The sequence below is a fragment of the Aedes albopictus genome, chromosome 3 (assembly GCF_035046485.1).
Source record: "Aedes albopictus strain Foshan chromosome 3, AalbF5, whole genome shotgun sequence".
NCBI lineage: Eukaryota > Metazoa > Arthropoda > Insecta > Diptera > Culicidae > Aedes > Aedes albopictus.
The window spans coordinates 327,008,941-327,025,685 of NC_085138.1; the positions used below are offsets into that span (position 1 = coordinate 327,008,941).

The following is a 16,745-nucleotide window of genomic DNA, read 5'->3' on the forward strand; positions in this document are numbered from 1 at the left end:
TTTCCATTTTAGTTAAAAATAGTACCATTCATGACCGAGCGTAAAAGTGTACACAGCGTACTAGAGGTGAAAGGATGCAAAGAACGTTTTGGTTCTACTGGCACGGACTAGTTTCTGTGTGGAATGATGGGACACTTTTTGATACTTTCATTTTCTTGGCATTGCTTTCCAACAGGAACAGAGATTGCTTCTAGCTTAGAATTTAAGGAACATTTTCACATGTTATAACAGAGACATGCCTTAGGCATTTGACAATTTTTGTATTCGTACATCATGTGGATGTCCCAAATCTTCGGTTTGGTTTTTCAAATCGTTATTGTTTAATGATTCAAGAATTGAGTGCTTAATATTATAAGAAGTTACATATAACCTCGAGTTACTTCATGATTGTGAATGGAATATTACTGCTCGCGGCAATAAGCCGTTGAACTTCTAGTAGAACTTTCGTGTTTCTTGTGAACGGCATAGCAGATCCATTTCATCGCATGCCGCTTCTTCTAATTAGTACTTTTTCTCCCGGAAAAGACGAATCTGCTGTTTTCGCATCTAGTTCTATCATTCGACATTCTGCCGAGTTCCATGCTGCAGCATTACTGCCGCCGCTGTATTTATCGTCAAAATTGCTCGTCAAACCATTCGTTACTGCTTTGACTATACTACAGCAGTCCTCTATGAGGGCCTCATCGAGCTCACCCTCATCTGGCAACGCTGCCTCGAGATTCTGCGCGTATGCTGAGTTGACATCTGATTCCGATGCCGGTACCATACATTGTTGATGACGGAAAGTTTTGGGCGCATATTGACCATGACCAAGTAGTGGTCAGAGTTTATGTTACCGCCACGATATGTTCGGACATCGATACACGGTGTCCAAATTTCGATTATTATCGAACTTTCATGTTCGGATTTTTCTTCATAGAATGTTAGAATTTCGACCATAATATATAAATGCAAAATTTCAAAATATTCTATCGGGGAAAATTTGAGTTAGCTGAGTTTTTGGCTATTTTCCATACTACACACCAAAAATCGATTGAGGATTTCGGCAAAATTTTGCTGAATTTTGCCGAGCTGAAAGTTTCAGCAAAAAATTTGCAGAAATTCAGAAAAGTTTAACTGATTTGTTCAGTAAAGTCTGCTGATCACCAGTAACGTTTTGCTGAAATTCAGCAAACTTTGCCGAAAGTTCAGCAAACAATTTTCTGGACCCGTCAGCTCGGCGAAATTCAGCAAAATATTGCTGAAAGCGTTTGGTGTGTGAAATTCAATAATTACTATTTTAACCTTCCGTAACTCGCGCGGTTGACTACCTGCGTCAGCACCACGCTAATGCTGAGTACAAAAAGCGAGATTTTTTCAACGTGTTGTACAAAATACAACAGCGCGATCGTTCGAGGGTTAACCCAAAAAAGTCCCATACAAAATGTATGGAAAAAAATTTGCCGATGAAATATTTTCTAGTTTTCCGATTATCAGACGCTAAGCGGAGTTCCCGAACCAATCCCTGTAGCAACTTTCGAAGGAACTTTTGAAGGAATTTGTAAAAAGTCCTTGAAGTAATTCCTAGATAAATCGTAAGATTTCCAAGAAAAAGTTCTTGGAGTTCTTCACTTGGAATCAGTGTACGCAGAATATGCCACCGCAAGCGAAAAATAGGCAACAAAGAAGGCACGGCAACAACGCTTTGTTTTTTCGTTAGCAGATAATGACAAAATCGCTCCCGAGTTTGTTCACAACAAAAACGGTAGGAATATTTGTCTCGTTCTATTCACATCGTGATTTTCGCATTGTTTTACAACTGAAATTCGACTCTGAGGTTTGCAAGAGTCTTAATTCGTCCAAATGCTTATGAATTCGATGATGTGGGTCGGAAATTTCGGCAGAAAAGCCGGAATATCAGCACACGCACGGCAAGTGATGTTTGTTTTATTGCTCTCATCGCCTGACATGCGTTTGTTGCGGAGCGCCTTTGTTACCAACATGCACCGTTTAGGACAAAGCGTTTGTTTTTCGGCGTGATCCGTTTTTCATACCCTGCTTGGAATAAATGCTTGATGAAACCGTAACACAAAACTGGTGTTATCGCTTGAGAAATATTTAAAGCTATCAATAGAAAAGTTGCTGATGAAAATTTTCTTTGGGAATTCCTTTGGGAATTCCTTATGCATTTTTTTTCTGAATTCATTATGCATTGTTTTTGAGAAAATTTCTTTGACAATTCTTTCGGAAACTGTCTCAGCTATTGTGTCGAAAATTGAGTTCGCTATTCCTTTGGTAAACAAATCAAATTCTTTTCAGGATCTCCGTTAGAAGTCTCATTGAAAATTTCTGCGGCAATTCTTTTGAGCAATTGTTAGGCAATTCCTTTGGAAACTTCTTTAATCAATTCTCGGAAATGCTTCAGCAATGGCTTTGCGAACCGCTTCTTTTCGCTGGTTGTTATTTTTTTTTTTTGCGATACGTTTGAAAAATCCTCTGGCAATTACTTTGGGAAAAACTTTAACACTCTTCTGGAAACTTCCTTGCCAATTCCCATAAGAGTTGATTGGTTTATTAATTTGGCATTTACTTTGAAAATTCATTCGGTGAATATCCCGTGATTTACCTGACCAAATCTTTCAAATTACCCTTTGCGGATTTTTTTCAGCAAATTTTTTGGAAATCATTTTAGCAATTTTTATTGGATTCGTAAATTCCTTATAAGATTATTTTTGGGGGATTCTTGGACAAAAGTATTTCGGCAACTCCTTCGGAATTTGACTCAGTAAATCTTTTGGAAATTTCTCGACAATAAATAAATTCGAAATTGATTTAGGTAATTATTTCTGAAAATATCTACAGCATTACTTTCTGAAATTCTTAGGTCAATTGTTTTGGAAATTTATCAAGCAACTCTTACGGGATATCAGCAATTGAATTGAAAATTTCAACGGCATTCCATTTGTTAATAAACCTGACTAATACTTTTGTGATTCTTTCAATAGTTCCGCTAGAAATCCATTCGACAGGTACTTTGAAAATTAGTGAATTCGTTTGTTATTTATTTTTTTGATAATTCCTTACGGAATTCTGTCTGTTATTATTTTTAAAGTTCTATGAAATACACTCTTGCAAATGAAAAAAAAAAAAAACAAAAATTTACAAAGTAACGGCCGAAGAAAATCCCAAAAGAATTACCTAAGAAATTTACAAAAAAAAACCCAAATTAATCCACCTAGTGGTGATAGTGCCTTTCTCGTCGAACATGTTCTCACAATCTTTCCGACAGCGTAAGTCAAAGTGTTTCTGAATTTGAATATTTTTATAGAAAAGCAAGCATTTTATCAAAGACATCTTTGAATTGACTTAAAACTTATTGATTGCACATAGTCCGACGTTATGTTCAACGTATAAGCAGGGCTGAAAAATATCAGACTTCTCAGTTGACTGCTTGAGCACTTTGTTAAGCACCTTCACTAACACTGGAGGCTGATCAATATCAAGACGATACTAACAAGCTAAGATAACTCTTTACACAATCACAGATCACAATTTTTTTTTCTGAACATTTGGGCTATATGTTATTGACCGTTGAAAACAAGAGCGATAGGTAGTGAGTATAGTGCAACGTCTGTTTGTATGTGGGTTTAATTTGTAAGATTTTGTTCTCTTACACATATTTATCGCTTGCATTGATTTTATTTACTTTCGTAGTTCCGGCGAAGCACCAAACGCTGGTTGTGCAACACTATCGATAGTCTGTAATGTGGTGTGAGCCTATTTTCTAGTTAATCGTTCCTCGGGTTATTCAAAAAGCCGTGATGTAATATGTTGCATGGTACATTTGGTTATTTTCGATGCGGTACCGGAACAGGTTCCGGAGCACACCGGGTCTCCCAAATATAGTCTGAGACTATTTCATTGCTAACGTTCATTAGGTTACCCAAAAAAAAACACGATTTGATTTATCTCATGCATGGGTGGGTATAGATCACTTTAACATTTGACCACTTCCAGTGGGACACTCAGAACTGGTTTTGGGACACTACCGGTTGTCTAAAATACGGTCTGAGGCTATGTTCTTACGAATCGATCATCGTGTATTCAAAAATGCTGCTATTTGATGTACTACCAAACGCTTATTTATGCATTTCGCCAGTTCCGGCGAGACACTCGAAAGTGGTTCCGGTACACTACCGGTAGTCTTAAAGTGGCCTGAGACTTTTCCGATATTTAATGCGCGGTGTGCATGCGTTTGGTTCCGTTCTACATTTGACCACTTCCGGCGGAGCACCTGGAATCGGTTTCGGCACAGTATTGGTTTTCCAAAGTGTGGTCTATGATTATTTTTCTTGTTAACCGTTCACCAGGTTACCAAAACAGCTATTTATGGGGTTGGTTCTCCTTTACATTTGATCACTTCCGATGCACAGAAAAAAATATTCATGTAAAATTCAGCGAGAAATCATGCACATAAAGGGAATGCTAGAGTTAGTGCATATTTACATGAGATATCATGTAAAATTACGTGACAATCGTGTAAATTTCCGCTAATAGTCACGTAACCGGTTGGAGTCCATGATGGTTTACGCGATGGTTGGCGGAAATTCACACGATGGTAATGTAATTTTACATTATATCTCATGTAAAAGTGCACTAAATCTAGCATTCCCTTTATGTGCATGATTTCTCGCTGAATTTTAATTACATATTTTTTTCTGTGTGGGGCACCCTTAATCGGTGAGGAATACTACCGGTTGCTCCAAATGTGGCCGGAAACTTTGCTAATCAAGATACCTAAAAATCCGCGATTTGATTTGTCGCATGGGTTTGGTTCACTTTTTTGTTTGGCCATTTCCGGCGGGACACCCGGAACCGGTTCCGGATCACTACCGGTTCAGATACATATGGTCTGAGAATAATTTCCTGCTGACTGTTCATCAGGATATCAAAAAAGCCTCTATTTGAAATGTCGCATGTATGGGTTTGGTTAACTTTGAAACTTGGCCACCTCTGGCGGGACATCTGGAACCAGTTCCGGAACACTACTGGTTCCGATATGTTCTGAGAATTCTTTCCTGCATATTGTTCATCAGGTTATCGAAAAAGCCGCGGTTTGATATGTCGCATGCATGGTTTTAGTTCAATTTCATATTTGGCCACTTCCGGCGGAACACAACCGGTTCAAATATGGTCCGAGAATATTTTCCTGCTTACCTTTCATCAGGATGCCAAAAAAGCCACTATTTGATATGTCGCATGCATGGGTTTGGTTAACTTTTATACTTAACCACCTCCAGCGGGACATCTGGAACCGGTTCCGGAATACTACCAGTTCCAATATGGTCTGAGAATGTATTCCTTCATACTGTTCATCAGGGTATCGAAAAAGCTGCGGTTTGATATGCCGCATGCATGGGTTTAGTGCACTTTTATGTTTGGTCACCCGGAACCGGTTCCGGGACACTACCGGTTCAGATATGGTCTGAGACCATTTTTCTGCTTACCGTTCATCAAGTTATCGAAAATGCCGTAGTTTGATATGTCGCATGGATGGGTTTGTAGCGTTTTCATATCTGGCCCCTTCCTGGGGTACCGATCCAGAACACCTAAATGGCCATAACTCCGGAACGGCTGGACTGATCCAAACCATTTTCAATAGGAAACAATGGGACCAGATTCCCCGTCGAATGAACCGTCGGTCATTAAAATCGGTTCAGGTTTACTGCCAAAAAGTGATGTGAGTTTTTTTTGTACACACACATACACACATACACACACACATACATACACACACACATACATACACACAGACATCACCTCAATTCATCGAGCTGAGTTGATTGGTATATGTGACTCGACCCTCCGGGCATTCTATCGAAAAGTCATTTTTGGAGTGAACATATAGCCTTTCCAGTACACTTAGTGTACGAGAAAGGCAAAAAAATAAGATGACTACCAGAGAAGTTCCCAAACAATATCCTAAAAAAATAAGAAAGAAATTCCTACAAATATTTTAAGAAATTTCAATAGATTTTTGTGGAGGAATTTCTGTGAATATTCGTTAAAGAATTGGGGGGGGGGGGAGACAAAAAAGTAAAAATAAAATGTGTATCAGCCTTATATAAATACATGAAGAAATCCTTGCATGAAAGAATTCCTGAAAAATTTCTTTCACGAAATTATTTGTTGAATACCTGGGAAAATCAGTTCAAGAATGGATGAATGAAATCAATTAAGGAAACTCCAAGAAAATACTTGAATGAATTCTGAATGAATTTTTGGAGAAATGGACTTATCCACCGATGAACCAAATTCATCGCGGTCCGAGAATTTTGACACTAGAGCGGGGTCTGTTCCAATCAGAATCGTCCAATTCTGATTGGAACGGCCCCGCTCTAGTGTCAAAATTCTCGGACCGCGATGAATTCGGTTCATCGGTGGATAAGTCCATCGCAAAGGAATTTATTGGATGAACTACTAAATATATCTTGGAAAAAATCCTGTAGAAAGTTTGGGAGGAATTTCTTTGACATTTTGAATAAGACCTTGGCAGAATTCTTAAAGCGATCTCATGCTTTATCCGATTGATGAAACCTTTTAATGAATTTCTAAATCCTTGATAAAAAATTGAGAATCTTTTGACACTTTTCAAAAGATTTTTTTGAAGAAATATTTAAGAAATCCTTGAAAAATTCCCGTAGGAATTCCTGATGGAAATCCTGTATGAAATCTTAGCCTTACATAAATTATTTAAGGGATTCTTCTTGGCATTCTTAAAGAATTCCTGATGAAAGCGGCAAAACAGTCTTGGCAGGAATCCTTGGAAACACTTCTGAGGAAATTGTTTGATTGGTATCTGTTCCTTTACTATTTAAGCATATACGCTTCAATTTTCATCCTACTCAAGACAAAGAATCAATAATAAATCCTGGTGAAATTCTTGACTGAGATGCTTGATAGAAACTTGAAAAGATTTTGGAAAAAGTTTCTCAACAGAATTTTGAAGGAGTCTTATCAAAAATTGCAATAGAAATTTTTAGAAGAGTTCACAGAGGAATGCTAACAAAAATTCCTGAAGGAATCCTTGGAAAAACTCCCAGAGTTGATGGATATTAAAGAATTCGTTTGAGGAATTCCAGAAGGATTTTTTGAAAGAATTCCTACAGAACTCCTTCAGAAGTTCCCTTTAGAATTTTCTTAGAGAAACTTCTGTAGGAATCCTTGGAGATTTATTTTAAATTATTATCCAATGATTTTTTTTTTGAAATTTCCTGGAGTTTCCTGATTTTTTTAGTAAAACGTTAAAGAAACTCCTTGAAAAATCCTTGCCGATTTTTTTTTTCAAAAAAAAGCGTTGCAGTAATTTTTGAAAGCATCATTGGAGGATTTTCTAGAGGAATCCTTGGAACATTTTTTTTTTAATCTTTAAAAGAACGCCATTACGAGTGATGAATGCTTGAGGAGATGCCAAAAAAAATTGTTGGAGAATTCTCTGAAAGAGTAATGTGAGAGAATAGTTGAGAAATTCTTAAAGAATCTATGAAGCAATACATTACTTCTGTGGAAAAAATCATCGAAGGTATACTTGGAGGATCACCTGAAAGAAATCATGGAGGAATGTTTGCAGACATTTTATAAGGACTTCTCTTCCTCTGAATGAATTCCGATGTAATTTAGTATCTGTTTCTAAAAGAATCATTGCAGAATTTTTATAGTGAGGGGATTCACTTTACAGCGTAAACTGATTAAACTGATTAAACGCCGCGATCATCAAGGCAAACTCTGATTATTTCATGCGCAAAATCATGAAACATTTCAAATAAGCAGAAACTCATGGCTAACGCAGCAATTTAATCTGTTTAGTGAGAACCCCATGTTTTTTTTTTTGTATTTCTTTAGAATTCTATGCATGATCTTCTAGAAATACTCGATGAAGCCTTTGCAAGATTTTTTTAAGTTCACTGAAGTACTTTTAAAACGGTATTTTTTTAAACGGTACAGCAAACATTGAAGGAATTACTAAGGGACTACTTGGTGAAATTCCGAAATCAATTGTTAAAAAAATTTCGACATAAATCTTAGAAAAAAATCTTACGCTCATTGATAGAGCTCCGGGATGTAGGGTAGTGCACCCAGAAATCGCCCAGTTTATGCGGGAATTTGTCTTCCGCAGCTTAAAAATCATACTTCTAGGACAAGTCAACTACATTTTTTCGGTAAATATGTAAAAACGCATGTGTTCTTGCTATTACGGGACAAAAATTTATAAATAATGTCGTGAAATCTTTAATAAATGGTTTAATTAAAAACGACCTCAAGGTCCCCAATTTCGACCCCCTTGATCCTATTTTCGCCCACCATTGGAACCAGTTTTCGCCCACTTTAAAAACTTATTGTTTTAACATTCTTTACATGTTTTGGTGCTTAAGATAATGTAATTTATCTGCAGATGAACTAAAACATTAATGTATGACGTCAAAATGATGTATCTATTGTGTTTCCAGTTAAGAAAATACACCACAAATAGCCGGCCATGGGTACCATGGGTTCCCACATGATAGAATTACTTCTATTTTCGTTAATTTTCCATCTTTTGTTTATACCATTTTTGGCCTAATTTGATTTGAAATTTGTTTTCCATTAAACAATTATCATAATGAACCGGTGCAGCATTTTTTTTTCAAAAATAAGACACAATCGAGTACTAGATCAGAAGTAGTCTGAATTTCGAGTTGTAGCATTCTTCATTTATTGCCTCTTACACAACACAGTGACCTGGTTTCATATTATTTGGCCGAATGTCATTTAGCCGAACGCCATTTGGCCAAAAGGGTAATTTGGCCGATTGCCGTTTGGCCGAATGCCTTTTGGCCGAAAAGGGAATGATGAACTTGAGTGATCATGTCACTGTTTTCACTATTAATAACTCTAAAGAACAGAAAAGAAGGAAAAATCTGACAAAAATATTTACAATTTCAGCGCCTACTAATCCCTTAAATTGCAAAACTAAAACATCTTTTTTTTATCTATATTAACGAGATTTTTAGCCCTTGGCTAGTTCATCTCGGGACCCACGCTTTACTTCCCTTCCGAAGGAAGAACTCACGTTTAGCGAGTTTGTCGGGAGTGAGATTCGATCCCAGGTCCTCGGCGTGATAGGCACGTGCTTTAACCATCACTCCAGATCCGCTCCACTAAAACATCGAAGTAAACGCTTGACATTTCCAATGTTTTGTCAATGTTGCGACCGTTTTTGGCCTGTTGGGTTATGCGTGCGGAAAAGTTTGCACACTTGGCAAAGCGTGTACTGAAGGCTTAAGAAGAATGATCCAAAGGAGGAAATATTTCTGATCATCATATTGGACACATTTTACGCGTTACGTTTTGAGCGAGAATCAAACTTTTGTTTCAGAAATTGTTATGTTGTTAAATGCATGATAATCAGCGCATCAAGCGATCAGATTTGAATATTACAAGCTTCAATTTTTGCTTTCTTATTAGGAATTGGGTCTTTTTACTTCAGACGAAACAAAGAAACACATGGTAGCGGGACTCTATCGCAAAAAATAACAAATTTTGGATGAACGCCAAGAATTTTGCTACCTTCTCGAAACAGTTTACATTACAAACGAGTTTGCATCTACATATAGCTCAACAATACTTGGGTACTATAACATATTGCCACTATCTGATATGGTTTGCCTAAATTGTAATTTATGGTCGTCAGCATATGATTTTACATTGTTCAACAATAAACATCATGGGAAAAACTAACCTTGTTTGGATTTTATGTCAATCGGTATTTCTCTGTGCGGGATTGCTTAACAATATATCCCTTCCCCTCTTAGATTTTTATCCAATCCACCTTCTTATCAAAATACCTACCAGATAAACGATTTTGAACTAGAATAAAGCAAGTTTAGGCCTTCTCACCGCTTTCATAAAAATAACAGCTTTTCGGTAAAATTCGCCCAAGAGGGTCGAAAACTGGCTCAGCGGGTATGAGAAGTACAGTATATGAAGATTCGCCCAGGGCGAATTATGGTTCAGCGTCTTAATTCGAGTACCAGTTTTCGCCATCTGATTTAAATGGAATTTCGCGAATTTAATCACAACATTTCCGTTTAAAAGAGCTTTTAAAATATAATTAAATTGATATTCAACGTTATAAACGAAAATATATCGATAAACACTTTCAATATATACATTTATGCCTATTTTCATGTATGGCATTTCTAGTGATTTATCATATGCTGAGGGCTTGGTCTAGCATGGTTTGTCTAAGCATACGATTTACGAATCAATTTCAGAATGTGATGCTACAATTTTAGGTTTTTGATTAAGAATAATGTAAAACTATGTATTGTCATTAGAATTAATAATTCAAAAACAGATTTAACGTATTTAAAATAAAAAAGATCCAGTACGTGGGCGAAAACTGGGGTGTGGGCGATTTCTGGGTGCGCTACCCTATCCTTGCAGAAATCCCTGAAGAAATTCATAAAGAATTGCAGAAAATAATTTTTAACCATCCGTTTCTCAGTCGGCCACCACTGTCAGCATCACGATAATGCTGAGTACAAAAGTTGAGATTTTTTCAAAGTTAGGTACAAAATACAACAGCGCGGTCACTCGAGACTGAAATGTATAGATTCATCATTGCAAAATATGCACACCTGTAATTTTGATGGGGTCCACAAATTTGGTTCCGCACCGGGCGCTCAAATTCCTAGCTACGCCACTGTCTGAATTCCTCCTCTTGATCTACCTGATTCAAACGCTTCTACGATGATCTTGATTCTTGACGTCGTTGCTTGAGAAACGGTCGTGGACGTCGAGCCTACTGCGTGTTCCGGAAGATTCACCTCTTCACTAATTTATTGAACCATGTTGTACATGACGCTTATAAGACAGGTGGTCATCTACGAGCACAATACATGGACCATGCTCGTAAAAGACTTACAAGCACTTAGAGTTTTCTAGCGACGCGTACTAAGAATGATATTCGGCGGTGGTGTGAAGGAGAACGGTATGTGGCAAAGGAAGATGAAATACGAGCCCGCTGCACTCTACGGTGGTGGCTAAAGCCGGATGGATATGGTGGGCAGGACATGTTGCATTAATGTCGGACAACAACCCTGCAAAGTTTGTGTCCGCTACTGTTCCGGTTGGCACAAGAAAGCGTGGAGCGTATTCATCCCGGTGGGCGGACCAAATGGAGCGTGATCCGGCAAAAATTTGGCGTGTCCAAAGGTAGAGAGCGGCATCTACAAACCGAGTTCCGTGGCGTGCTATTGTTGATTATGTACTGTACTAAATTGTAATATTGTGCAATCTTAGTTTGGACTAACGGCCTTGGATGCAAATAAAATTGTATAGCTGATTATGTCAAAAATCTTTATTCCGTGAAATAGAAGGAAGCAGTCCATTTCAATGTGTGAGGCCAATATATCACAATAGAAAATCCTTACTACATAACTCAACTACCCCGCTTCAGCGATTCAAAATCCCCACCATTGACGATCCCCTGAAGCACACCGGAATGATCCAACCTAATAACTTCACCCCCGTCATCTAGCATCTCCGAGAGGGTCAAATTCCCACCGCTATCTTTGGCAAACATTCTCAAAGGGATCGCATCGCTTTCGAAGTCATCGGCCGGTAAGCCTAGGCTTTTGGCCGCCCCAATGGGTACGAAAACAACCGGAGCCAATCCGATGAAGCCATAGTGGGAGTGGCAACTGCCCGGTGGTGCTGTCGAAGGGACGCATGGGGGTGGCATTAGATGGTACCTGTACGGGACGTAGTAGAAAGCAGGGGGTGTTGAACTGTTGGACGCTTCACCGAACGAAGATATGTTCGGCTGTCGGACGTACTGCGAAGGGCTCAGGAGGTTGACATCGGCATCGATGTCGATGATGGTGGGGATGACTACAAGAAAAGAGATGTGAGGTTTTATGTCTGAGAAGTTTGAAAAATGTTTCTACTGTACTTGGTTTAGATGGAGGTGGTGTAGTTGGATTCGGTGTGGTACTAGCTTGAGTAGCTGCGACAGTGGTGGACGGACTTGTGGCTTGGGAAGTTCTGACAGTTGTGGTCGAAACCGTTGTTGATCTCATGGTAGTTGTTGATGGAGGTTTTGGGGTCAGAATGTCTGAGATTGAAGGTTTGTTCGTCGTGGTTGATTGTGAGCACGAGCATACAGGAGAAGGCTTGTGGGTTGTAGTATCCATTGGTTTAGCTGTTGAAGGTCGCCTAGTCGTTGAAGTAGTCGTACTAACGGCTCCAGGTGGCTTGTATATGAGTTCCGGTCGCGGACGATGAGAAACAATTGACGAAGATTGTCCACATCCTTTAGGGAGCAGAAACGCTTGCCACGATATCCGGTCGGTCAGATAGACATTGAGGGGTTTGTTCGGTTCCACAACACGGTAGCCTTTTCGGTCTGCGATGAAATGAGTCACGAAAAGCTTTCCCTTAGAGTCGATGTATCCGTAACAGCCGTACGTTACTCCATTATGATCGCGATGCTCGTGGTGAAAGTTTCCGTCTGGACTTACCTCGTAGCCATAGTTATAAGTATCTGAAATGATGTTTGTGCACAAGTTATTATATTGATGATGATATATTAATGCGTATCATAAGTGCCTTGTGAACCAGGAGGTTTTAAATAGGCCTAAGCCTTTTATCCAGCAACTGAAATCCCTAACCACTAGGTACTGAGAACATTACTGCCGTAACTCTGCAAAGTGACGTAAACGCCATTCCAAATTTCAACGTCTGTTGGAATATATCTAGTGAAATAATGACATTGTAGTATGCTCGCTATATTAGGATACAAGATCTAGTCTTAATCTAGCATCTATGGAAGGAAACTTGGAGAACTATCAATGATTTAATGCACAATAACCAAAAATGTGCCAAAATCGTCAATGTCGCTTACGTCACTTTCCAGAATTACGGCAGTTTACTGCTAAGCTGACAGAGAAGAAGATAAGGTTATTTCACCAAGCCTGAGTGTCTGATTTTGACGTTTGGAACAGCTCATAAGCGATTGTTCCCCATGTTCGGGTGGTTGCTTCTCCTGCAAGTGCCAGTAAGAGACTCTAAGGCAGCCTTGGAACGGCCTAACCCAAGTAACAATTATACTTTTGTGGCAATCCTGAAGTAATTTCTAAGAAAGAATCATAAAACTTAGCAATAAAGCTCTTTGTTCTGCAAATCTGAGATAAAATAGGTATAAAACATCCATAAGACTAATCTGGCCCACTCTTCAGGAGATCTTCAAAGCTGCTTTTGAAGACTGCTTTGAAACTAGTTGTATTTATGTACATGCGCTGATGATTGATTATAAGAACTTCATGAAACTTTAACAAGAATATCTTGAGGCATGTTGATCTTTTAGCTGTCTTTCTCAAAAGTGTCAACAGTGCATTATAAATTAAATCTTTTACCTAAGCATTATGCAGATGCAAACAAGTTTTGTTGCATGGATGAAATATTAATTGAACTGTGAATTAATTTTCATCAAATTGAAATGGCTAAAACATTTTAATTGCCTGACAGATCATTGATGACAGGGAATCGAAATTGTCCGTGCCATACCCACTTTTTCGTTGATATGCTACCCAAAACATATGAAAATTACAAAGCGCCTCAAAAATAATATCAATCATTAATATACGAAGACATAAATTTCCTTTAAAAACAAAAGGCTACGCCACTTTTTCAATTCTTTTTAAGCATGGCTGCCGTTCCAAGCGAAAAAACTCATGCAGCCGCCATCAATTGTTATTACCTTTAATCCAAACCCCCTCAAAACAATGATGGAACCAAGTCACCTTGCATGAACGCTACAGCCTTTATTGAAGATTGTTTTTACTAGTTATGATCTTAAGGCATCTTGTTCGTCTTAAATGAAACTTATTCGTTTTATACAAGAGTAACAGCCTTTGACAATTGTTTGTTTACGTTTTCGATGCTAGAAAGTTGTCTCTGTACATTTCGCGGTGTTTCGCGTCAAGATGTGCCAATTCTATTTTGTTTCCCTGTATTTTTGCTATAAATAATGAAGTGCAACTTACTACAATTACACTATATGGCATGAGCTTGAGCAGAGTCACAGTAAGTACCCATTTCATTTTCAATTCGCATAGCTATGGCCTGTGTGAGAAACTGGTTGAAGGCAGGACGACAGCAGCCAGCTACTCGCATTTTTGATTGGCCGTAAAATCATTATTTCGTTGACATGATTACTTTTTAGCACAAGAATGGCTAAATTATCAGTGAGCAAACATGTTTATGTGTTTATATTTGCATGAGAACGCGGTTTTTCAACCAATTTGTTACATTCATTATTTGGATTGAAAAATAGTTCGTTGTCTTATTATCATTATTTTGCATAGTTCTTGTTCCAGAGTAATGGCTCTAGCTCAAGAATAGAAGGCTTCAAGAAGTTTTTAAAGGAGGATTAGCCAGATGAAATGCACTTGAATAAACGAAGCATAAACTTTTAATAAAATATGTTGATGTTATGTGTTGAAAATAACTTCAAATACGCCTTAAAACTTATTATAAGATTTAATGCTCTTGTAAATTCAGTTGTTTTATGCGCGAATTTCAAAATTAACTTGAAGACAACTTAAAACCGCAAACGAACGAAGATTGTTTTCTCTTGATAAAAACAACTATAAATGTTCCATGAATTGGTCATGCTGTGATAAAGCTTCCATAAATATAATCAAATCTAAAAGGAATTGAAATTGTTACTTGGGAAGCATCTGAAACAACCGAAGGCTGTGTTTCCATGGGTGAGGATTGCGTGTTTCGCCGTAGATTGTCGCGCGAAAATCTGGAGCAACATTTGAAAAGGGCCCAAGAGGTCTTGTGTCTTTTTTCGAAAACGCTCCGTAGGGCATAACAGCAGCCCGCCCACGCCAATAAACACCGTTATCCGAAAGATCGATGTTTGCTCTATCTGATAACGGTCTTAGTTTTTGTGAATAAGCTGATAGGGGCTCAGGAGCGACGTTTGAAGTCAATGTTTACCAATGCTTGTATGCCCTTTTCAAATGTTGCTCCAGAAATGTCCAAAATCGCTCATAGACTCGCACATCACATCCAAAATCGCTTTATCGCACATATTTGCGGGATAATTTTTCTTGCAATGCATACTCCAGTCAAAGCAGCCACCAACGACGCGAATTGTAGCATCAACGTCTTGATCAACGATTGGTTTAGCATAGAATTCTGAGACGTTTAGGTGGATAAGTAGGGTCATGCTGCAGCATTGAATACTGCAGAACGTGGAACGGTGTAAGAGAAAGGGGAGTAGTACAATGTGTAACATTCGTTTTACACAGCCCGCAAAATCCGCACTAGACTTTAGGAACACTCAGGGTCGGCACAATTCCTAGCCATGAAGAGATTCGCGTATAAGAGGGAAAACCACAGAGAATTAAGTTGATGGCACTTTTATTGCAAGGTTTCCTAACCAGCCCTTACAACCTGACTCCCTAGCTAGATCCTACCGTTACAATCTACTTACAATATGAAGTGTAGTCTCGTTGGGGCCCATTCGTTGCCTGCCAGATGGGGGGGGGTTTCCCGGACTCCGATCCTGTTGAATGTTCGCTCCAGAAACATGGACGCCTTCTTTCACACCGGATTCCTGTCCTGGATCCGACCTTCGATTGGTCCCGGGCCTTCGATCCCAAGCTTGTTGCACTGCCCGGTGTGCCCCGATAGTGGGGTCGGGCTGCCTTCCCGAGATAAGCGGTCACTGGACCTTCTCCTGCCGACTTGTCTGCTCCGCCACCTGGTTGTGGTATGGGACACCTTCCCGGAACACGCGATCACCGGAACTTAACGTGGATTCTTCTATCGAGCCTCCCGGACGTGGGTAAAGGACGCCTTCCCGGAACACGTGGTCACCGGAACGTATCGTAGATTCTCCGATTTTCGTCGTGGGTATGGGACGCCTTCCCGGAATACGTGGTCTTCGGATTTTATTGGCTTCTCCGATCCTATGCGGCTCCACAATTCAGTGGAATAATGCCTTCCAAACCGCACACTTTTCTTCCAGAACACTGGTTTGCTTTAAACTTTTGGGACATTTGTTGTCGGCTTCGTCGTTCTGAACTAAGTGACCGAGTTGATCACATTCGCTGGCTCTGGGACCTTCGACCGCCAATTCGAAGGCGTTCCTTTGAGACCGTATGTGTGTCATCTCCCCGGAACCTCCCCATCGTAATAGGTGTGCTACCAATCAAATTCAGCACCGTTAACACGGTAGACTGGTGTGTAGTGTAGCCTTCTGAATATAACGCCTGCCAGTATTCAATTCACTCGTTGTGCCATCCTACTATCTAGCTTTCGTCTAACGTAACGGTTTTATTGAATTTATTTTTATATATATATTTTTATATTTATCATTCTAGAACCAAGTTGCTTGTGATTTTAGACCTTAAATTATGTCCCTACTAGCTAAGCTGTCTGTGTGTGGTTCTTACTCTTATAATAAACGGTGATTTTACCCCCATATGGGCCTCAATCTAATACGGTTAGTGAACGTGAGTAAAACGATTGGTCACAAATGTGTGCAAGAAAAGGGAGCACAAGAAAATAAATCTGCTGGGTCGTATTCAGCAGAGGCTTAATGCATCTGCACGGGCAAACATGAAGTAATCGAAAGCAGCACTTCAATAAGCACCTGAACGTGGAATAAGATCAAGGCAACACCACAGACAAACAGACGTAACTCT

The 16,745-nt window shown here is 39.1% G+C and overlaps 1 protein-coding gene across 2 annotated transcripts in view; it reads right to left on the reverse strand.

Moving 5' to 3' along the window:
- Positions 1 to 11,364: 11,364 nt before the first annotated feature.
- LOC109426877 (mucin-2) overlaps positions 11,365 to 16,745 on the reverse strand; it is a 39,536-nt gene continuing 34,155 nt past the window's right edge. For both annotated transcript variants that reach the window (XM_062842867.1, XM_029864973.2), the window contains 2 exons: positions 11,975 to 12,565; positions 11,365 to 11,913 (listed from right to left, as the gene is read on the reverse strand). In XM_062842867.1, the coding sequence (XP_062698851.1) occupies positions 11,462 to 11,913; positions 11,975 to 12,565 (1,043 nt within the window). In that variant the 3' untranslated portion in view covers positions 11,365 to 11,461. The remainder of the gene's footprint in view (positions 11,914 to 11,974; positions 12,566 to 16,745) is intronic.